This window comes from Entamoeba histolytica, genomic scaffold (assembly GCF_000208925.1).
Source record: "Entamoeba histolytica HM-1:IMSS scf_1104750517047 genomic scaffold, whole genome shotgun sequence".
NCBI lineage: Eukaryota > Evosea > Mastigamoebida > Endamoebidae > Entamoeba > Entamoeba histolytica.
Window position 1 is genome coordinate 1 of NW_001914946.1, and position 23,838 is coordinate 23,838.

Here is a 23,838-nt window from a genome sequence, read left to right on the forward strand (position 1 = left end):
CTCAACATTTTCATTTATTAATTAATTTACATCATTCTTAAAATAAAATAAGATAAAATGATATTTCAATGATTAAAACAATATAAAATAATATAATTATTTCTTATTTTTATCATTTTCATTCTTTTAAAATTAAATAACTTAACATTTTCCACAATCGACATTTAACTAAATATATAAAAAATGAGTAATATCACTCTTCATTATAAAATATATTAATAATCAGTTATGAATAATTAACAATGGCAGAATTACTTCATCATTTCTTGTTGGTTTTGAATTACTAAATCAGAACATGTCCAAAAACAAAAAATGATGAAATAACAAGGGATGTATTTGTAGTACCTAACAATTATATTGAAGAACATACTAAAACATAAGATTAATTGAAAGAAAAATGAAATGCATTCAAAGTGTTATCAATGACGAGTTTCCATGTATTTGTTATCAAAAAGAGAGCATTTCATAAATTGAGATTTTCAAAATAAAAGCTAATTAGAACAACAAAAAGAATTATATGAATTATATTTAACCATAATGAAAAATGAATAGAATACTAAATAGAAATTTAAAAAAGAAAAGATTGTATTATTGTTGAAAAAAAAATAAATGAAAGATTCGTTGATATATTTTTGGTGAATCAATGAAATTATTCAATTATATTCTAAATGATTATTGTATAATATTTCAACATATATGATTTGTGATATAGTAAGTTCATCTAGAAATTCATACAAATATTTTTTTAGACAGAAAACTTTATGTGTTTTGTTTTATTGATTATATTTCAATTTATTTCGGGTACGAAAATTAGCAAAGAAAAAATGCATCTAAATAATTTACAAAAAAATGAAAAAGAAGCATAGTTTAATGCATTATTAGAATATTCAACTTATTATATTGTGCTCCTAAAATAAAAAATAAAAAAGTATGAAATATACAATTTGTAAATATTTATGTTTATATTTTATATTCATTTCTATTCATTTTGTATGAAATATTAATGAAATAGATGATTTGATGAATCGTATTTATTTGTATTATTTTTATTCTTTTATTATTATATTATTATGTTATTTATCTATCGTATTTTTATATATTTATTTCTCTGTTTATATTATTTATATCATTGTGTTATTCTTATTATCTATATATTATTATATTCTTCTTATTTGATTATTTTTCTATTTATATTATTTAGATTTTCTTATTGTTATTCTTTTCTATTTAGTTGTATTTTTTTATTTATTTATTCATCTTTATCATTTTTATATTATTATCATTTATATCTATTTTCAATTTATATTTATTCTCTTTTGATTTATATTAATATTGATTTTTGATTTTATACTTTGAATTTATTATTATATCATTGATTATCATTTCTATATTTATTTATCATTTATTCTTATTATTCTTTTGTTTTATATTCTATATCATATATTCATATCATTTTCATTTATATTTTATCACTTATTATATGTTATAATAATAACATAACACTTATGATTGATTATATAATAAACATCATGATGAAGTTATACATATAAATAATAAACATAAAAAAGAATAAAATATTTTTTCATTAATAAAATAATGTTAATCATTTTACATCATTAAATTAGACACTTTTATTTCATATTTCTAATTTTTACAATAAAAATACACATTTTATTTCTTCTTTTATTATCTATTCTATTTTATTACTCTTTATCTTCTTTCTTCTTTTTCTTGGTGTCATAATTTTATTTTTCATCACCTTCTACTTCTTATTTTCTGTTATTTGTTTTATATCTTTCTCTTCTTTTTCCATTATTTGCTTTTTTTTCGTTGCCAAAATGATACAAACAAAAGAAGAAAAGAAAATAAAGAAATAAAAATGTATTTAAATAAGAAAAGAATCAATAAAGTAATGTAAAATATAGAAGTACAACATGAATACCATCTTCAATAGAATGAATAAAATATCAAATAACAAACAAAATGAAATAAAAAATCAATATCTAATGAAAACTAATTTAGTAATTTTTAATTTCTCATTTAATACTTTTTATGTTATTTCTTTGTTTTATAAGTTACTAATATTAACAGGCTTCTGAAATTGTTTTTTTTCTTTCATTTATTTTCATTGGTACTATTAAATAAAACAACGCTTTGTTATTCTTTCATTTTCTTTAGCTCATCTTCATTTCCACCTTCATAGAAATATTCATTTCAAAATAATGTATTTGACGATGAAATATTAATTTAGTTTAATTCTTTACATTTATAAAAACAATAATCTCCCATGTCACTAACTGAAGATGGTATAATAATTGAAGTTAATGAGGTGTATTTCATAAAAACTGTCTCCAAATGAGTAAATATTAATTGAATATTAATTAATGTTTATGATGGATTATTTAAAAAAAATTATATTCTAGTGATTAAACTTCTAATAGTTTGTGTTTCATGAATCATTTCTATCATATTTTTTTATATTCTTTATTTTTACATTATTACATATTCCATTTCTTTAAATATGCTGAATATGTTATTATGTACAATATTACATGTTTATTTATTCCTCCACACTCTTATAACTTATTACCTTCATTATATATAGAAATGTTTCAATAGTATGAAAGAATTTTCTCAAATAATGAATTAAAAGAAATAAATTAGAATAAAATAATTCATAGTTTATTGAAATAGTCTAACCCCAATTTCTAAATAATGAAATCATTAGTATCATCAAAAATACATTGATATTATTGTTATTTCATTATACTATACTTTGCTTTTTCCATTCACCACACTTCGTGTTGTATTTATTATTTTTCATTTGAGTTTATTTAATTATATTATTATAATTTAATAATATAACTTTTAATTTTACTTTTTGTTGTTGTTATTTCTTATTTTGAAAATATTTGTGATGATTGTAAATACTGTTATATAATTGATAAACAAAAACCAAAATTTTACTACGTTTCTAAAAACTTAAAAATGACCTATACTCTTATTACTAATTCTTTTCCATTGGGACATCAAGATATGAAATGTTTCTTTGTTGATCACGAACCCTAGTGATTTTACCCATTTTTTCTTCATTAACAGCAGCACTAAGTTTAAAGGAACATATTAGAGCTTCAAATTTATTCATGGTATTTAAAACAGCTGTAGCCCTCTGATTTTTAGTATTTTCTGACTCAACACCAATCATATTCTTCATGTTTAAGAGAACTTCTTCTATCTGTTGAGGTGTTTCATTATCTTTTTGAATGAGAGGTTTACATGATTCGACAATAAACTCTGCACCCATTAACCAACGAAGACAAACTATTGTTGATTCTTTTTCACCAGTTTGTTTCTCTATAACTTCATTAGTAGATTTTTTTGTAACTTCTTCAAAGGCTTTAAGTAAATTCAATACAATTTGTGACATACATTGACTCTCCTTGCTCATTGCATAAATATGGAGATCTTGTTTAATGATAATAAGCTCAGTAATGAGATTTAAAGCATATTCATCAACAACCTTATAATCGATATCTTCTCCAATCCAAATCTCATACCACTTAGCATCAATTCTATTCATTAGATCATTGAAATATCCACTCCTATCATTAATATAATACTTCAAAATATTTGCTGAAACTTCTTCAAATCCTTTTAATATATCTTTTACTCTACTATTTTCACCAACTACTTCTTTCTTAGTACTTGAGAAATTGTAGAGATCCCATAACACTTGTCCACTAAAGGCATTTTGTGCATTTTCAGTTAATGATAATAACTTTCTTTGTTTAGTTAATTGTCTATATTCATTCATTTCAATATTACTATCATCAAATGTTTCATTCTCTCTTCCTTTTTGGGCAATTAATGCTTCATTACATTCTTTTGATGCTGTATTAAATAATTCTTTTAAAGCCTCAACAGCAATACTAAAGTATTTAATAACTTGTTCGTCTGGATTTTCTGTGGCTTGAATAATTTCTTTAAGCATTTTAAAATCTTCTGTATAAAGTTTTTGAAAAGCTATAAGAATACCATTTCCTGGATTAATATAAATTTCATCAGAATTTTTTAAATTAATAATACGTTGTCTTGTTTGTGATGTAATACGCTCAATAAATGAAGTGACTAATTCTGCATGTGTTTTCTTTAATGGATCACTAAACTTATTACTAATTTGTTGTGCAGTAAATGCAGTCAATACACTTTCAATATCTTCAAGACAAGCTTTATCAATTAAATTATTGCTATTACTAAATTCTTCTATATCTTCATATTGTTCTTGATAATCAAATATTTTTGTCATACTATCACAAAAATCTTGTATAATTTTAACAACATATGTTGATCTGTCGGAAGTAGATTCTTTTTCCACAACTCCTTTTTTTGCTCTTGCATAAAAAGAATGACTAATTTCTTTAGATGCTGTAGCCCATCGTGTTTCAAGTTCAAATGGCATATCATTTTCTCCTAATACAATTGCTTCACTAAGTGCTTTTTCTAATACCGCTTTATCCTTTTCTGTTGTTTTTCCAATAAAACTACATAATTCAAACTCTGAATCAAATGGTAAATCTGGATGTGTTAATTTATAAGTTGTAAGTGCTAAATCAAGAAACATTGTACCAGTAGTATTTTTTGAATATGAAACAGAAACAACAGTTCCATCTTCAAAAAGTACAGTAGTTTTTCTTAATTGACTAGAATCTTCTTCAGTTTCTTTCTTCTTTTTATTTGAAGAAAATTGCATAATTCCAATTAACTTAGAAATATGTTCAATCATTTTACTACAAAATTTATGAGTTGTTTGATATTTTTTACTAAAACCAATTGTTTTATTTGCATTATTCCCCCCATTTATTGTTGTAAGTGACCTTGTAGTAGTACTCATCCCACGGGTGTTTGTCCCATACTTACTATTAGTTTGAAGAATATTTATGGATTGAACTAAAAACTTTTCGTGTTGTGATTCTTTTTTCTTTTCAGTCATAAGTTTATACCCATTTTCATATTCTTTTTTTAATGTCTCACGATGACTTCTTAATAAAAAGATTACTGGATTATCTTTTAATATAATAACTGGGAATTGTTTCATTTCAAATAATGTTGTTAAACAACGATCATATTGGTTTCTTGTTAAATCAATTTTACTAATACTACAAAATAATTCATCAACAAATTTTTGGGCAGTAATATTACAATCTTGTAATACATCTTGATATATCCCAATCTCTGTTTCCTTTGATAAACCTTGTGCACGATTAAAAACATTAACAAATCTATCATCATCCCTATTAGCTGCTGCTGATCGTAATTGAGCTGGAAGAGAAAAAACTGAACGAGCTCTTTCAATAACTGAAATAGCATCTCTGGACTGATCAACACGATTCTTTAAATCAGTGAGTTGTTTAATTGAAGATAAAGAATTAAGAAGTTCATTATATTTTTCTTGCATTTTGATAACAACATTAAGATAAACTCCATTTTTAACAGCCTCAGCTTTGGCAGAATTAATTATGACTTGCATTTTATCTAATGTATCTTTACAATTGATAAATTGGTCAAAATGAGATTCAACCAAATGCATAATTTCTTTATTTTTATGATGGATTTTTGTTTCAAGTCTCAATGGTCCATTAATTAATCTATTGAATGAAGTGTCATTGTGCATAAGAGCTAAATATTTTTCAGGAGAAAACGATGGATCATCCATATTTAATTCTTTCTGTTCTTGTAATAATTTAATCTTATCATCTTTTCCTTTTGACGATTCAGTTAAAATCTCAATAATATCAAATCCTTGCTCAACTTCCATTTCAACAGCTTGTGTTACTGCATTCATCTCTTGTGACATAGAAACGTATCCTGTATCTACAAATTCTTTAGCTTCTTCCCATGAAGTTGCATGAAGCCTTTCAAACGCTTCCATTTAGTTTATACCTTTTTCTAAGTTCTTTTCTTTTATTTTAAGATTATTAACTATTTTTATTTCTTTTTAACTAAAAAAAAAGAAAATGCTTATCTCTTATTTTAGAATATTAAATAACTAAAAATATTAAAAACAAATTATGAAAATCTAAAGATTAAAAGAGACAAGTTGATATGAGTATTGAAGGTTATACAAATCATGATTGTGCTGCAATCTATCCTGAAAAACTTTATCTTGGGGCTGTTGCTGTTGCAAATGATATTTCAATATTACGTAAATTAAATATAAAAAATATTGTTAATGCAACAGGATATTTACGAGGTGGGTATGACAATACAATAGAACAATATCCTGACGCTTTCCCCAATGAAATTCATTATTTACACCTTCACATAAACGACCAGGAAAATTTTCAAATTACTAATTATTTTCAGTCATGTTTTGATTTTATTGACCATGCATTTTCTCAAAACGAAAAAGTACTTGTTCATTGTCAGGCTGGAATCTCTAGAAGTGCAACACTTGTCATTGCGTATCTCATTTATCATGAAAAAATCTCGTTAAAAGATGCTTATTTCAAAGTGTATCAAGTAAAAAAAAATATTGCCCCAAACAAAGGGTTTTGGAAACAATTAGAAGACTTTGAAATTAAGTATTTTGAATATTCAAAATCAAGTTATCCTCTTGTTGAATATTTGACAGATCGATTATACCCAATGTTAAGTGAACAGCATAGTCGAGATTTAATAAAAGAAAAATTAATTGAAACCAATTGTGATATAACTATGACAGTAGCATTATTGTTGTATAATTGAATTTTCTTCTTATTTCCTTTGATATAAAAGATCGAAGTATCACTTGAAAAGAAAGAAAAAAATATGAGATTTGAACTAAAAAATTGTACCGTTGAAATGAATAAAAACTATTAAATATAATAAAAATATAATAAAAAAATGGTTTAAAGAAAATGTAAACCTACTTCACTTTAAAATCTGTTCATCAATGCCAAAGACTAACAAAACAAGTAGACAAGTTGTTTTAAATAATGCTTATGCTCCATCAACAGCTTCAAGTAAAAAGATTACAATTAATGGTAAAACAGTTACTGTATCAGCCAATACTCAAGTAGGTAAGTCAGCTCCAAGAATGAAAGGAAAGGTTGAACATAAAGGAGCTGCTGCTGAAACTAAGAAACTTGAAGCTGCTATTAAAACATTGAGAGGTCAACAAATTGGAGGAATTGATGAATGTGAAATGATTCAAAAGAAAGATGGACAATATAAAATTACTAATTGGAAAAGTCCAAAGATTATGTGTACTAATGAAGGTGGAGTTTTCTTTGTTACTGGTGCTAATAAAGTAGAAGAAATGACTGAAGAACAATTTAATAAAGCTGCACAAGCTCAAATTGAAGAAATTACTAAACAATTTGCTGCTCCTGCTTCAACTGAAGAAAAGAAAGAAGAAGAAGTTAAAGAAGAAAAGAAGGAAGAAGCAACTCCAGCTGAAACCGAAGAAAAGAAAGAATAAATGAATTATTTCCTTTTGTTATTGGGTTTAAGTTAAAATATTACTTTATATTAAATTAAACTTCTTTAATGGAAAGAAGTTAACACGTAGTTATGATGTAACTCTTTTGTTTTTTTCTTTAATTAATTAAATTTTTCTGTTATCTTATAAGAAGAGTTGTTATTATTTTTCTATTGTTTCTTTAATAAGAATTTAGTAATTTCTTCAGAGACTCAAAATAAAAGTATTATAAATAATTGAATTTGTTTGTTATTAAACTAAGTAATATTTCTAAATTGGTTTAGGTAATTTAATTAAAGATAAATAAATAAAATATAAAGTATGATTTTATTTTTTCCAATGATTTATAAATTAAACATTTCTAATATTTACATAATAATAATTACAGTTTAAAATATTAAATCAATATTCAAAAATGTTTTTTTCAACAAGTTTATTTTAGTTAATAATTAACTTTGGTTCTGTAATAACAATTAATAGCAAACAACATTGTTTATTTCTTAAAAATTACAAAATATTCAAAAATAAAGAATATAAAATGATAAGTACATTAATATTTTATATTCATTTTATTATCCATTTCAATTTTGTTTTTTTTTTGTTTTACAACCTAAATATTGTTATTAGAATATATTGAATTATTTCAATTTGCAAAAGATAAATTAAGTTTAGTCTAACTTTTATTTACATCGTAAGACAATTAAATAATTAAAGGAAGAACTATATTAAATTGTTGTTATTTTAAGGAGTTAATGGTAAATTCATAGAAGAATTAATTGGTGGAGTAGTAAATCCATTACCTAAACGAACAGAAAATTCACGACAAGCAACAATTGAAAGTTCCATATTCCAATTACCCATATGAAGACTATTTGAAAACAAATGACAAGAATAATTTAAATTTTTAAGAAGGACAACATTCATTGGAATAATTCCTTTATAGAGAGAAGAACCATCAAGAATTTTAATTTGAATAATTCCAAGAGCTAAAAAAGGTTGAGGGAATTGCATAAGTTTTAAATTAATAACAGATTGTCCTTGAGTAATTTGTTGAAGAGATAATTTAGATTCAGTAATTTGTTGAAGATATTTAGAAATGAAAGTGAGTGATATTTCTTTAGAATCAAATTTAATATTTTCTAAAGAATTAAATTTAATAACAAGTTGAAATCTTATTTTTGTTTTATTTGGAATTTCAACATAAGGAATACTTCCTGTCCAAGCAAAATAATTATTTGTTAAATAATTTTGAATAGTTTGAATTGTTGGATATTTAAATAAATCATTTGAAGAACAATTCATAAAATTCCATTGATTTCTATAATATAAAAATGTTCCTTTTTGATTTTCCATAATATTTTCACATCGATTTAATAATTCATTTAAACTTACTTGTCTTTTTTGAGTAATAAAAAATAAATGATTTGTTGTTAATGGTAATTCAATATTTCCTTTTAAAAATAATTTGTCATTTATTTCATTATTTAAATCAAGTGCTACTAAACCAATAGAAGTTTGATGAATATTAAATGTAAATGCAATTCCAACAATTTTTGGTTTTTCATTTGATTTATTTTTTGATGTATAAACTTTAGAATAAAAAAGATTTGATAATACATGAATTTGTTCTTTTAAAACTAATATACAATGGACTATAACTCCTGTTTCTTTAACTGCAAATATTTCATATTTATTTGGTTGTTGATGTGATAATTCTTTAATAATTTCCATTAAAAGAAGAATACCAGGTGTAACTGAATTAATATGATTTAATTGAATTGGAAATGATGTATTATATAAAACAATATCAACAATACTACTTTGAATTTCTTTAACAAATTCCATTATTTCAATTTGACTTGGTATTTGATTTATTTTATTTAATTTCCATTGAATACATGAAATTGTAATATTTTTTGTTATTTGATTTGAAATAAAAGTCGAACTACGATTAATTAATATTGGTGTTGAATTTGGTGTATTAATTCCAATAATATTCATTAATGAATGTGCTTCAACTATTGATGGAATTTCATATTTTAATGCTTTACTATCAGTTGCACATAAAATAATAATTTGTTGAGGATTTTCTTCGCACATTTCACAACGAACAATATCATGAATAGGGATAGTTCTAGTTAATTTAGAATTATAATTATATTCTTTAAAAAAAGAAGAGTCTAAATGTAAATGAACGGTATCTTGAATTTTAATATTATGACGATATTTTATTGCTTTAGGAATACATAATAAAACATTATTACATTTTTCATTCATCTAAACAATTAGTTTTAAATATTTATAAAGAAATAATTATTAAATCAAACATTTTCTTGATCAAATATTATTTTTCCCATTATAAAATCTAATGTTTCTTGTGGTTTTTTATATTGATCAGTTTTAACTGATATTATGGTTCTTTGAACACTAATTAATCCATCATTAATCATTCCTTTAATTTCTCTTTTTCCTTTTCTTGTGAAATCTGTTTTCATAGCATCTGTTTGAGTATATCTATAACTCATTACATTAGCATGATCAGCCCATAAATTCATAAAATTAGTAAGTTCTGAATTAGAAATAAGAGAATTAAGTGGTAATAAAGTTTTATTTCCAAGAATAAGATTTAGTTGTTTACTTAATAAATATTTGGCAATTGAAGATTGAATAACATTAGTTCTATCTAAACAATCAATACAATTTGTTCTAATAATTCCTAATTGATTAAATAATTCTTTAGAATTATTAAAATAAAATTTATTCTTTTCTAATATTGGTTTAATTTCTTCCATTATTATTTCAATGTTTTGATACTTTTTATTTGCACAAATTTTATGAAAGTCAAATCCAAAATATTTAATTGGAAGTAAATTTGCTTTAACAAAAAGTTCATACATATCATGTAATTCTTTTTCATCTCCATTATTATTTAATAAATTAATAACTGTAATTTCTCCATACATTTCTTTTAACATATTAAAATGTTTAATTAACACATCATTTTGTCTTGAGTCTTCTACAAATTTTCCTCTTGGTTTAAATAAATCTTTTTCTTTTGTTTTCCAAATTAAAGGAATATTTCCACGTATTTGAATAAATGAACTATTTGTAATACCATCAGTCTAATTGATAATTATGACTTGTTAGATTATTAATTTATTAAGTTATTATATAAAAAAAAAAACAATATATTTTATTTAACAAACAATAATTTGTTCTGTTTCTACAAAGTTTGAAACATTTCCTGAACTATCAGCTCCACGTGAAGAAAATCTTAATCCTGCACGAGTTTTATCTCTTCTTGAAATTAATATGTATTGAATATTTTTTGATGAAGAACTTATTAAAGGTATTGATTTAATAAACCCATCCATAAATACAACAATCCAATGTGCAAAATATGGTTGTAATATTGAAACTAAACTTTCATTCCAAAAGAATCTTGGATCAGTAAATGTTGTTTCTTGTTGGTTTTGTAAAGTTAAAGTTATGTCTAAATCATATGAATAATATAATTTAAATGTCATTAACATTTCTTTTACTTTACTTACTTCTTCTTTAACAAATGATGATGTACTTTTCCATTGTTCAATTGGTAAAATTGGTAATAAATCAATACTTAAAACTTCTAAGATTTTTTTTTCTTGTAATGAACATGTTTCTTTACTTTCTTGAATTACAATAGCAAAATTAATATTTTCTATTTTAATAAATCCCATTAGTTCAGATAATTGAAATGTTTGAATTACTTCTCCTTGTAGTTTTTGTGTTGTTAATTTATAACTGGTATATTCAATACTGAAATAGTCTTTAATTCTCAAATTCTCAAAAACTACTCCATCACTTCTATAATTCACTAATAAGTGTTTCATTAATTGTTTGGAAAAATGATGTTATTTAGTTACTATAGAATTTTCTTGTCAAATGGATTTTTGTGTTATTCTATTTAAATTTTTTCTCTTTTTTTTTTCTTAAATCTATTTGCTTTTATTTCTTTTTCATAGAAAATATTATGTTATTCTATCACATCAATAAAAAATAATATGTGTTGTTTCGCGTGTATTGTTTTTTTTCTTAAACTAATCTCATTTCTTATTAGTCTTTTTACAACTGAGTTTTTTGCTCATATTATGTTATAGACAATTTTTATTGAGTGATTCTTTTTTTCAATATTTTTCAATTTAAAAAAAATGTTAGAATAGAAGTTTTATTTTTGTTATGAAAATAAAGAATTTTCTCGGTTCATTTGATGAATTACTGTATTTTTATACAGCTGATATTAAAAGATAAATCCAGAAAAAGGTTAAAAAACAGAGAATATGGATATAATGTATTAGTAGAAACTCATTTCAAATTATATTTTTTATATAACTCCATTACACTACCATCAAGGTTGTCAATACTTTTTAAATATACCAACTTCTATATTAAATGAAAGATACTAAACACTTAATGTAACTTTTTAATGTAATCAATATATGATGATTATAGTACTTTCAGTGTAGATTAATTATGATTTAAACTACCCTTATAATGATACCAAAAATACAGGTATCATTATAAGAGGTATTAAATGAGATGAAATACTTTCTTAATTTATTAGTCTGGTTTTGCACTGTTTCTTTATTCAGATATTTTCTTTTTAATTAATTACATTGTTTTGTTTCTTTGATTATGAGATTTTTATTCCTTTTCTTATGTTTATCTATTTCTTTTTATAAATTTTTTATCATTAACTCCTTTCTTGAGTTAATTTTAACTCAAAACTTTTATTCTAACAGAGATACTATCTATTTTTCGATACTACCTAAATTGTTTCGTGCATTCATTCCTTCAGTTTTCAATTCAAATGTCTTGATTTTAGATGTTCATTTTTAGAATAATATTTTATCGTTTTAATTTAATCTCTTTATTTTTAACTTAGATACTACCATTCTCTTCTATACTTTGAATAATTGTTATTTAGTATTTATATTTATTTCAGTTATTATATTTTTGATGTTCAGAAAGTTGAATGAATATTTTTTGTTATTGTTTATTTATTAATTAGTGTTGTAGAGTAAATAACATTTAGAATATCATAAGATAGTAATTATTGTTAGAAATGATGAGGGTTGTTAATTTTATTTTTTTTTTTTTGAATGTCTAGTAATTTATATTAAAGTACTGTGACTATGATTGTATGAGATATAAATTAATTCATAAATAATATGAAAAACATGTAATAGGAATAGAAGAAGTAAATAAAAATAACTATGAAATTTTCAAGTTGAATGAAAGAAGTTATAAATACATCCTAACCTAAAAATAAAAAATGTTTTAAATTTAAAATATCTTCAACTCTTATAGTCCACAAACACCAATTTTTCTGCATGTTTGTTCAGTATTAAAGGTTAAAGGATCTCTTACTTTTAGTGCATGTTCAGCAATTTTTAGTGCTAAGTTAAAGCAATTTGTTTGTTTCTCAGGAACAAACCTTTTACAAACTTTTTCCATTTCTTTAAGAATAACACCATCCTCTTTTCTTTCAATAAGATTTTTCTTAGTCAATTCAGTTAATGTTCTACACAATGGACAATCACCTTTATCTTTACATTGATTTTGTTTTTTGATAAGTTCTTCCCTCATTTCAATAGCAATTCTTCTTAAGACTTTTTGACTCCATCTAATTCCTTCTCTACATCTAATTTCAATACCAATCAATTCATTTAATCTTCTTTCATTTTCTTTTAATCTCTCAACTACAATACCTTGTTTCTTAACATCTTTTTCTTGAATACTTTCAATAATTAATTGCCTTCTTTTCTTTTCAAGTTCTTTTTTCTCTCCTTGAACCTTCTTCATAATCATTTTTCCAATTACTTCAAATCGTTTTCCTTTAAAACCTGTTTTCTTCATAATTTTCTTTTCAAGTTTTTCAAGTTCTTTTAATTCTTCTTTATGATATCCAATACTTTCTTTCAAAGTATCAAGTTTGTTTTGGTATTTTTCTTGACTTCTAAAGATAGCGATATTTCCTCTAAGTTCTTTAGCTAATTCATTTTCTTCTATTCCAATCTTTTTAGTTAAAAATTCTTTCTTTTCTTTAATATGTTCTAATGAATGTGCTTTAAGACTAAATGACTCACGAGCAATCCAGAAATTCTTAGTCATTCTTAACTCGCTTAAATTTTTTCTTAGTCCTTGTAACACATAATGAATACGGTTTAATTTGGCATTCAACCCTTGCTTTTTCATATGTCTAATTCTTTTTCTTGATTCAATCATACTTTTGATTTTCTGTTTGTCTTTTTCACTCATTTTATTTTTTGAACACACTTTTATCTTCTCCCTTTTTGTTAATCTTTTTTTTTCTTTTTCAATTTTCTCTTTTTGTTTAAGTAATTTTTCAACTTTTTCTTCTTCGTGTCTAATAATTTTTTCAGTAACTTCTTCTAATGCCACTTTCTTTCTTCCAAGAATCTCTTTTTTCTCAACGATTAACTTACGGACTTTTTCCCACTCAGAGTAAATACCTTTACTTCTTCTAATCAATACAACTTTTCTACCAACATCCTTACTTTGATTAATAATTCTTTTAAAGTAGTTTATTTCTCCATTAAGTGAACCAAATCGTTCTTCAAGTTTAAATAATTGTCTACGGATGATACGTATCTCTTTTCTCAAAGATGTTTCTCTTTCTTTTTTCTCAATTATATCAGCATCTCCAATTTCATTAATACGTTTTTCTAATAAGGATAGTCGTTGTTGTAAGAGTCTTTTACGTTCGCTAAATTTCTTATTCTTTTTATTGTATTCACTAATAGAAATTTTTCCTTGGTTATTTTTTGAGTCAATCTCTTCTAGTCTGTGAATGTAGTAATTAAGTTCTTGTTCATCCTCCTTAACCATTTTATGTAATAAAGAAACTTTAATTTCTTTGAAATTTGATAGTTCTTTTCTTTGTTCTTCAATAACAAATTTATATCTTTTGATGGCTTCAACACTTTCATTTAATCTTTCAACAGCTTTGGTTTTCATAAATGAGAAATATTGAACTCTTTTATTTAATTGGTGTTGTAGTGTAGGACAAATGTCTTGTCTTCCTTGCATATTTTTCCAGTATTTCATTTGATGATTCATTTTAGCAACAATTTTTCTCATTTTCTTCTCTCTTTGTAAAGCATTACTAAGATCAATTCCAGCATTTATTGCTATAGCTTTAATTTCTCTTTCTTTCATATCCAACATCTCTTCTTTATAGTTTCTCTTCATATCAACTAACGTTTCTTTCATTTCTAAAATTTTCATCTCTTCATTTTTTTTCTTTTCCAATTTTCTAATCTTTTTTTGAATCTTCTTTATAAGGTGATGTGATTTATTTTTTTCATTTTTGATACTTTCTTTAATTAGGTTAACCTTTTCTTCTCTTTCTTTTTGTTCTCTTCTCCTTTTTTCAATCTCCTTTATTTGTCCTTTTACAACTTTTTCTCTTGCAACAGTAACATTATAGTTTAGTTGGAGTTGGGTATTATCTTTATTACTATCTAATTGTGTTTTATAATCTTCAACTCTTTGTTGAATAGCTTTTAAAGTAAGTTGTAATTCCATTAGTCTTTCTTCTCTTTTTTTCAATAATTCTTTTTCTTCATTAACCATTTGAATTTTCATTTTTTCCCATTTATCAATTTCTTTTCGTTGAATACCATTTAAATCTAATTTTCGTTGGATTTCTATCTTTTTTTGTTTGTTTTTAGTACCTTTTATCCGAAGTTCTAACTGTTTACGTTCTCGTTCATTTCTTGAAATTTTTTGAATTTTCTTCATTGAAATTTCAGCTTCTTCTCCAGCAAATTTTTGTTTAATATGTTTCTCTATGTCACTTAACATGTCTGAATTTAATGAAACCTGGATAATGTCATATTTAATACTATCATCGATTTGTGCTTGTGCACAAAGTGTAACTAATAACACAAGAATGATCATTAGTTTTTAATATTATACTTTTCTAGTTCCATCTCTTTATTTTTTTTTTCTTTTCTTCTTTTTCCTAAAAATGTCTTGTTGATTTTTGATTATTTTTTTTCTGTGTTTTTCATAAAACAGAAAAAAGATATTGTTTTATTTTGAAATTGGAATTTATTGACTGAAATATTCAACCAAAGATGAATTAGCTTAATTAAAGGTTTATTATTGAGTCTTATCAACAATACAACAAATTGAGTTGGTCAAATTTGATGAGTTTTTCATTTATAAATATATTAAGTATTTTTGATAAACTGTGAATGGTTAACAATAATAAATCATTCTTAGTTTAATAAACGCTACTCCTTTTATTAATATATAAATTATTATATAGATAAATATCAGAATGATTGTGTTTTAAATAAATAAAAACTCTATTTGTTTAAAAACCAATATAATAAATATTTTTTTATATCAGAATACCAAACAAATAAAATCAGAAAGTATCATAACATTAAGTTTTTATTATTTATTAAGAGTATGTTTATTTAAAATAATTTGTATTAATTTTGTAATATATTATTATTGATTGTATTTTATTTTTTAGTACGTATTATATCAATGTAACGAGTCTTATAATAAAATACTATTCAATTCTTTACTCATTAATTTCAATATCATTTCAATATTGAAAAGCTGTTTAACAATTGTTTTATTATTCTGGTATTTAGAAAATAAAAATACAATTCTTCAAAGAAAATATTCAATAAAACAATAATAGGTATTTAACACACTCTTTTATTTTTATACATTCATCAATCATTCAAAATGTTATTTAATAAATTACTCATTCATTGCTGGACAATAGAAACTATCATCAAATTCTATTAATTCAACAAATTGAATTGTTTTAATATTATAGAATCCATAAAATAAAAATCATACAATCACTATTCAATTACCTATTGAAAAAAGTGTGTTTGTTAAATCAATTAATTGTTTGATAAGTAGTATAGAAATACTTGTAATTTATATTGATTCTTTAACTTTCTTTTCGTATTCAAAACACATACTCAATCATTCAACTCAACAATACTTCACTTCCTTCTTGATGAAATAGAAATTAATTTTAAATCCTTTAATGTAATAATGAATAACGTGATTGAATATAATTGAACTTATTTGAATTTTGTTGAGATTCAATTCATACGAAGTATTTGGATATTCAACAAACTTATCACTACACTCAACCATTTTCAGTAACTTTCATTCTTTAAAAACAAAAATGGATATAATTATAATTAAGCTCCATAGACAGTGAATGAATTTAATTATATTCAGTTTGATTGAACATGACTCTGTTATCTTCTAAACAACTAAAAATGATATATAAAACAATATTAAAACTGATATATATAACAATATATCAATAACCAAATTAATCAAGAAATTAAAACAATACTTTTCAAACTAAAATTTAAATAAAAGAAAAATTATTGTTATCCAAAACAATGAAATAAACAATAAAATAGGAAAAAAAAGTAACAATAAATAAAGTGACTTTGTCATATTGTTTTTTAATTTCTCACTTTTCACTGAATAATGTCATTTTAATATTCAACTCTCTTAATGACAGATCAAAGCCTATTACTAACTGAAAAGGATCTTATTGTCAATGGAAAATATGACTTATCTATTTTACAAAACCATTTTTCACATGGTGGGGTTCTTGATCCAAACACTGTGGTGAACCTCATTACCAAAGTGATATTCTTACTTAATGCAGAACCAAATTTGATTCAAATAGAGTCCGAGTCATTGATTTTTGGTGATATTCATGGTAATTACTTCAACTTTATTAATATTCTTAATGACCCTCAATGGGAAAAATACCCTCATGTTAAAATCTTTCTTGGAGATTATGTTGATAGAGGTAAATGGTCAACTGAAACAATAATTACTTTATTATGTTTAAAGTATAATAATCCTGACAGGTTTGTTCATTTTTTTTAATTGAAATATGTCATTTAATACTATCACTCGTTACTTGGAGAAAGAGTTATAGAATTTATCAATAGTGTTGTTTTGTTACGTGGAAATCATGAATCATCATCAATGACTCATGTCTTTGGGTTTGAAACTGAATGTTTGTGGAAGTACAATAGAAATGTATATACAGAATTCATTAATTTGTTTAATTACTTGCCGTTGTGCGTTTTATTATTACAACCAATTGGTACATTTTTCCTTTGTCATGGAGGAATATCACCATCACTTCGATATCTCAGTCAAATACTTCGCATTAATAGATTTAAAGAACCACCAGAAGATGGATTATTTTGTGATTTATTATGGTCAGATCCATTACAATATGATGTATATGAAGATAGGTATGAGCAAGGATTAATTGATGAAGATTGGTATGAAACTACATTTATTGACAATGATGCTAGAGGTTGCTCTTATTTCTATGGATATGAGGCTGTTGTTCAATTTCTTGAATCAAATGAAATTAGAGCCATTATCAGAGCACACGAATGTGTTGATGGAGTTCAACAACATGATTTTGAACATGAAGATGGGTCTCCATTAGTATTTACAGTTTTTAGTTCACCTGGTTATGATGGTGAAAACAGAGGAGGTGTTTTATTTGTTGGAAATGATGGAATGAAAGTTAAATTATATAATAATATTGAACCTGAATTTAAAAGCCCAATTTATATTGATGCCTTTAAATTATCTATGCCATATTTATTTGATAAGTTACAGACTGCATGTGACCAATTGATGATTCTCATGTTCAATCTATTGGATGGTGATATTGAAGAGGACCTTAAAGAATATTCAAATGGTTCTAATGAAAGTATAACACATCCGATTGTTCTGAATAAAGAAGAAGACAGTGAAGAGTTTCAAGAACCAGAACAAGGAGTTGTTGATCCACTTGACCAATTATATAAAGATATCAATGAAGAAAGTCAATTGAGTTCTTCTCAGTCTAACAAAGATGAGAATGATTTATATAACCAAGAAGAAAGTGAAAGCAGTGATGATGAATTTAGAAAACAATTGAGTTTACTTCAAAAACGTCAACCAACAGTCAAATCAACAAACAATCCGAATGAAAAGAAAAATAACATTATTAGTATTGCTCCACCAAAGGAAAGTGCAATAAATAAAAGTGTAGATCAAATGTCTATTAATCATTTGGCAGTTGCTTCTTTGCCTAATAGTAATATTATTCTTGGGTCATCTAATGAAAAGAATAAATTGTTCTTGTCTTTGACTACTCCAGAGAAAAAGAAAGGATTCTTTAGGTATAAATTCAATAAGAGAAATGAATCAGTTCCATTATCCTTATCTCAACTCAGAGATGAATGGAACAAATTACTACAAAAAGAGTCTAAGGATTTCAATGATTCTAAAGATTCGATAAATAGTTCTAAATCAAGTTCATTGGGAGGTTTTCTATCCAAAGAAAGATTCTTTTAATCTCCATACTCGAATCAACATCTTCAATTCAACAAATGAAGTGATGTAATTCTTTCATTATTTTAATATCTTTTTCTTTAATTTGTAAAGTTATAACTAGTAATATTTCATACATAATCTTTTTATGTTATTTTTGTTATAATTACAACAATAAGAATTTTATAAGACTCGTCAATAGAATATCCTCCTCAATCATTTTGTGGTTTATGAGTTATATTAATTGAATGATGTGCTAGTATTATAAACAAAACCTAATTTGACAAATCATTTATCATTTAATTATTTGATAGTGTAAATATCAACTGACTTATCTTTTATTTTATTGAAAATTTATCTACAAAAAAAAAACAAAGTGAAGTTGATGTGGTGAATTAGCAAATATTTATATTGTGTATTTAATTACTTTCTTTTGAAGAAAAATTAAATTATATTCTAATTAATTAGTGTAAAAAACAAAAGGATAAATAGGAACGTACTATGTGGTTATAATAATACTTTTATTCGAGTTACAAACATTTTCTCCAATGAAAATAACTATTATCCAATAGAAATGTCTGTGTTTGATATTGGTTTAAATACTTGAAAATATATATATGTTTTAAATAATTCAAAATAAAATATTGTTTGTTTAAAATACATTAAACATATGTTAATATTGTAGTTTATAATTATTAATAAAAATGAAACACGTAGAACATATAATACTAGCATAAAATATAGAATCTACTCATAAAAATATCAACTTTATTGATACATTCATTTTTTTGATAAATTGAACTGATATAATTTTTTGAAATAAAAATATTTATAACATCGTTTTTCAATAAACTTATTCTCATTATTTTATTAAAATCTTATTCGTAAATATATTATGAATATTTTAATAAATAATTGTTGTATTGATTAAAGAGAATAATTTAATTAAGAAAAACACACATATTTGAAAGTGTTATCAATTAAAATACTATTATCATAATATATATAAAACCTGTTATATTAAAACTATTTGCGTTTTAATTTGGTTAATTCGGTTTAGTATAAACAACTGTATTATTTATTAATTCAAATATATTACTTTATTACATTTGATACTGCATATACTTTCTCTTTGTTTAATATTATCTTAAATAATGTTTAATGACATACTATGCACATATAATACAACACATTCTGCAACTATTTTATGATACTTCTTCAGTCAAAATTCATTCTTATAAATGTTGACAACCAAAAATAATTGTTTTGTAAAAATGAAAAGAACACAAACATAATTAACTCATTTTAACATGTTTATAACCAAAAAAGCATAAAGTTCAATATAATTTTCAATCTCACTTGAAAAAAAGGTCAATTATTAGATATATCCTCAATTGGATTTTCTTCATATTGAGAAGTGATTATTTCAATTTCTTCAATATGCTCTACTGGTGTAATAGAGTTTATTTCTAACATACTCGCACTTGATTCTAATTCTAAATGTGCTGCCAGAATTGAATGTATAAAACATTAAGTCTTTCATATTTTTTATTATTATTGTTCGTAGGATTTTGGGGAAGTGTAATTGTAATTTTAGTGTTTTTAATCTTCTTGCTGATTCTTTATGTATTAATCCATTTATTGATAATATTACAGGTATTATTTCTACATATATTAATTCTCTATTATTTCTTATTTTCTCTTGTAATTCTTTGTATTTATTTTATGAATGTAATTTAATTCTATATTCATATCTTGACATATAGCAACATCTATAATATATCATTTCTTTTCTGTAATATTTTGATAATATATATCTGGTCTTCTAGCATGGAATGAATGGTCACTAACCAATAAATCTTTATTGTAAGTTATTATCATTTCATCATTATTAATACATTTTGGAGGATTATTAAAGTCGATAGCATCAAATTCATTAAAATGTGTAATTAATATATGTTTAAATATTTGTTTACAAACATAATCATGTTTTAATATTTGGTTCTTTTTCATTACAGGACATCCTAACAAGATATGACTAATAGATGCAATTGTGTTATGACAATGTTTACAATATTTTAAAGCATCATTTTGGAGTATTTTAGATTTAATATTTCCTGTCATAGTTACTCCTTCTTGCATCTTTACTATTTGGAGGAATGCATTTCTTTTTATATTTAATGACCTCCAAGTGGCTACTGTTAATTTCTTATCATTAAAAGTGCCATTTGCACATCTTATATATTCACCACATTTCTTTTCTTTCCATTCACTTAAATATCTATCATTTAATTCATTATTTACAAATTCAAATATTTCCTTTACATTGTGCTTTCTTTCATTTAATTCTATTACATTCATTAATTCATTAAAATTAATATTCTTACCAAATGTTTTCTTCATTCTTTTAATTATTCCATTTGGACTTTCTTTTATTGCCTCTATCATTTCTCCTATTTCTGTGCTTGATCTCCACTTATATTTTAAATATATTCTTAATAATTCTTTACCACTTTCATCTCTTGCTGACATTAATCCTAATCCCAATTCATTTATTTTAACATATAATCTACTTTTTGGGATATTTCTACTGTATAATTGGAGTTGTATCAATGATTTTCTTATTTGTTTATCTATCTTCTCCAATTCTCCTAGTTTCAATGTGACAATACTAAATCCATATCTTAATTTGGAGATTATATCACTATTAATCTTTCTTATTGTATTGAGGCTGCTGTATTTCATAGTATTTAATGATGATAAAATAGAAGATACATCATTTAATATTCTTGTACAGTATTTGTTGATATTTACTTTATCTCCTATTTCAATACCAAGATATTTATAAGGGTTATCATTAGTTACTCTTGGTAGTTCAGCTAATTCACCATTTATTTGACTATTAATATTAGTCATTATCACACTCTTTTCTACATTAATTTTTAATCCTATTGCATTAAATATTTCTTTAGTTAATTTGTGTGCTTTTTCCATTTCATCGAGGCTATTAGTCATTATCTTTAAATCATCCATATATAATATGTGGTTTAACTAGACTTGTTTTTCTTCTCCATTCATTTTGATATTTAATTTGTTTATTTGTTTATCTAATTGTTTAGATAGTATGTCAATAGATAATACAAATAAAAGTGGAGATAAACTTATCACCTTGTATTATTCATCTTTCTACATTAATCATACCCACACTTTCTTGATTATAATACAAATTAAGTTGTGTATTATTTAATATGTATAATATACTATTAATTACTACTAGTTGGATATTAAAATATATTAAGCATTGTTTAATCCATTGGTGGTTAATACTATCATATGCTTTGGAGACGTCATAAAATGTTTCTACCCACTTCCATTTATTCTTTATTAATAATTGTTGGATTATAGTGTTGTATAATAATCCTTCTTTTGATGCATATGTGTATTTCTTACATCCAATTTGATTTAATGAAAGTTGTTTTTCAATTCGATTTAACATCAATTGATTTTCTATTTTCATCAATAATATTGATGTATACACTTTTAACAGACAATTTAAGCAAGTTATTTGTCTGTAATTCTGTGTGTCTAATTTATCTCCTTTCTTATATACTAATATTGTTCTTCCTTGAATAAAGTGAGGAGGTATTTCATTATGATTGTTTAACCATTCATTAAATAATTTTATTAAATACTTCTTTGGTTGTTCTAAATATTTAATCCAAAATCCTTGTATTTTATCAACTCCCGGTGCCTTCCAGTTAGCAGTAAATTTAATAGCACAGTTTAATTCATTGGGAGTAATTATAGACATTCTATTATTAATTCTATTTTCAATTAATACTTCATATAAATTAATATTCAGGAAATCTATATTAGTGTTAGTTTCATAGATTCATTTCCAGAAATTAATAGTGGAGATATTATCTGGATATTCATCTTCTTTAGGCTTATTTAGATGTTGCATTTTTCCATATTTCATCATTTTATAATTCAATTTTATTCTTTTCAAATTATGCTTTCTTGCTTCTATTTCTATTCTTTTCATCTTTCTGATGTATTTATAATAGTTTATTTGTTCATTTGTTTTTATTTAATATGATATATATCATATTTCTTAATATGTAATCTTCTTTTTAATTTCATATATTGTTTATTATGGAGTAAATCTCTTATTCTTCATATTTTTGATTGTAATATTCTTTCTATACTTTTCTTTCCACTTCTTTCTTGTTTATTTTTATTAATGATGTTAATAGTGGAAGCTACAGTTTTAATATAATGATAATAATCATCTAATGTATTTATTATTATTTCATTTTTATTAATAATATTAATTATTTGATGTACTTTCTTCTTATTGTAATAGTAGTTAATAAATTGTACATCTTCTTGTTTTTTCTTTTCTTCTTTAAATATTTTCATTACCTCCTCTTCTTCTATTTCTTCTTTCTCTTTCTTGTTCACTTTTGATATTATTTCTTTTAATTCATTATCTTTCCATTGATGTTTTATTATTTCTTCTTCCATTATTCTATTGATTTCTCTTTTATTTTCATTCTTTATTTTAAATGTCTTCTTTAATATTTCTTTATATTCATTAATATCATTAACTTTAATTCCAAATTCTTGTATTAATCTTTCTATTATTTCTTCTTTAAGTTGACATCTTAATTTTCTTTCAAATAATTTCAAAACAAAACATTTATAAAGTGTTAAAATTTCTTCTTTTCTATCTGTTTGCTTCCCCCGTTTTTTTGATTATCTAATTCAAATGTGGTGATCTTCTTATGCTGAGTATCCATTTCTTCAATGGATTTCTGCGTTAACTTTATTTTTTGGAAGATCATCTTCACTTGATGATATTTCATCAACTACTACCACATTAGGGGTGAGGTCATTCACTATTTGTGTTTCAGATGAGTCTGTTATATTGTAAGTTACCTCATCTTTCTTTTTTTCTTCTTGTG

General features: G+C 23.7%; 6 protein-coding genes across 6 annotated transcripts, besides 1 other annotated feature; 3 read left to right on the plus strand and 3 right to left on the minus strand.

Annotated features, from left to right (window-relative positions):
• Positions 1 to 3,007: 3,007 nt before the first annotated feature.
• Positions 3,008 to 5,929, minus strand: EHI_048540 (uncharacterized protein; the record flags this gene model as incomplete). Its single annotated transcript, XM_647625.1, has 1 exon — positions 3,008 to 5,929. The coding sequence occupies one exon, from the start codon at positions 5,927 to 5,929 to the stop codon at positions 3,008 to 3,010; it is 2,922 nt and encodes a 973-aa protein (XP_652717.1).
• Positions 5,930 to 6,102: 173 nt separating this feature from the next.
• EHI_048550 (dual specificity protein phosphatase, putative) lies at positions 6,103 to 6,744 on the plus strand (the record flags this gene model as incomplete). Its single annotated transcript, XM_647626.1, has 1 exon — positions 6,103 to 6,744. One exon carries the CDS (start codon positions 6,103 to 6,105, stop codon positions 6,742 to 6,744), a length of 642 nt encoding a protein of 213 aa, XP_652718.1.
• Positions 6,745 to 6,931: 187 nt separating this feature from the next.
• Positions 6,932 to 7,479, plus strand: EHI_048560 (uncharacterized protein; the record flags this gene model as incomplete). Its single annotated transcript, XM_647627.2, has 1 exon — positions 6,932 to 7,479. The coding sequence occupies one exon, from the start codon at positions 6,932 to 6,934 to the stop codon at positions 7,457 to 7,459; it is 528 nt and encodes a 175-aa protein (XP_652719.1). The 3' UTR covers positions 7,460 to 7,479.
• Positions 7,480 to 8,200: 721 nt separating this feature from the next.
• EHI_048570 (phosphoinositide phosphatase, putative) lies at positions 8,201 to 11,331 on the minus strand (the record flags this gene model as incomplete). Its single annotated transcript, XM_647628.1, has 3 exons — positions 8,201 to 9,736; positions 9,787 to 10,581; positions 10,666 to 11,331. The coding sequence occupies 3 exons, from the start codon at positions 11,329 to 11,331 to the stop codon at positions 8,201 to 8,203; spliced, it is 2,997 nt and encodes a 998-aa protein (XP_652720.1).
• Positions 11,332 to 12,802: 1,471 nt separating this feature from the next.
• EHI_048580 (uncharacterized protein) lies at positions 12,803 to 15,424 on the minus strand (the record flags this gene model as incomplete). Its single annotated transcript, XM_647629.1, has 1 exon — positions 12,803 to 15,424. The coding sequence occupies one exon, from the start codon at positions 15,422 to 15,424 to the stop codon at positions 12,803 to 12,805; it is 2,622 nt and encodes an 873-aa protein (XP_652721.1).
• Positions 15,425 to 17,032: 1,608 nt separating this feature from the next.
• EHI_048590 (calcineurin catalytic subunit A, putative) lies at positions 17,033 to 18,895 on the plus strand (the record flags this gene model as incomplete). The annotated part of the gene is made up of 2 exons (XM_647630.1): positions 17,033 to 17,397; positions 17,482 to 18,895. 2 exons carry the CDS (start codon positions 17,033 to 17,035, stop codon positions 18,893 to 18,895), a joined length of 1,779 nt encoding a protein of 592 aa, XP_652722.1.
• A 1,338-nt stretch (positions 18,896 to 20,233) lies between these two features.
• Positions 20,234 to 23,838: part of a repeat region that runs on past the window's edge.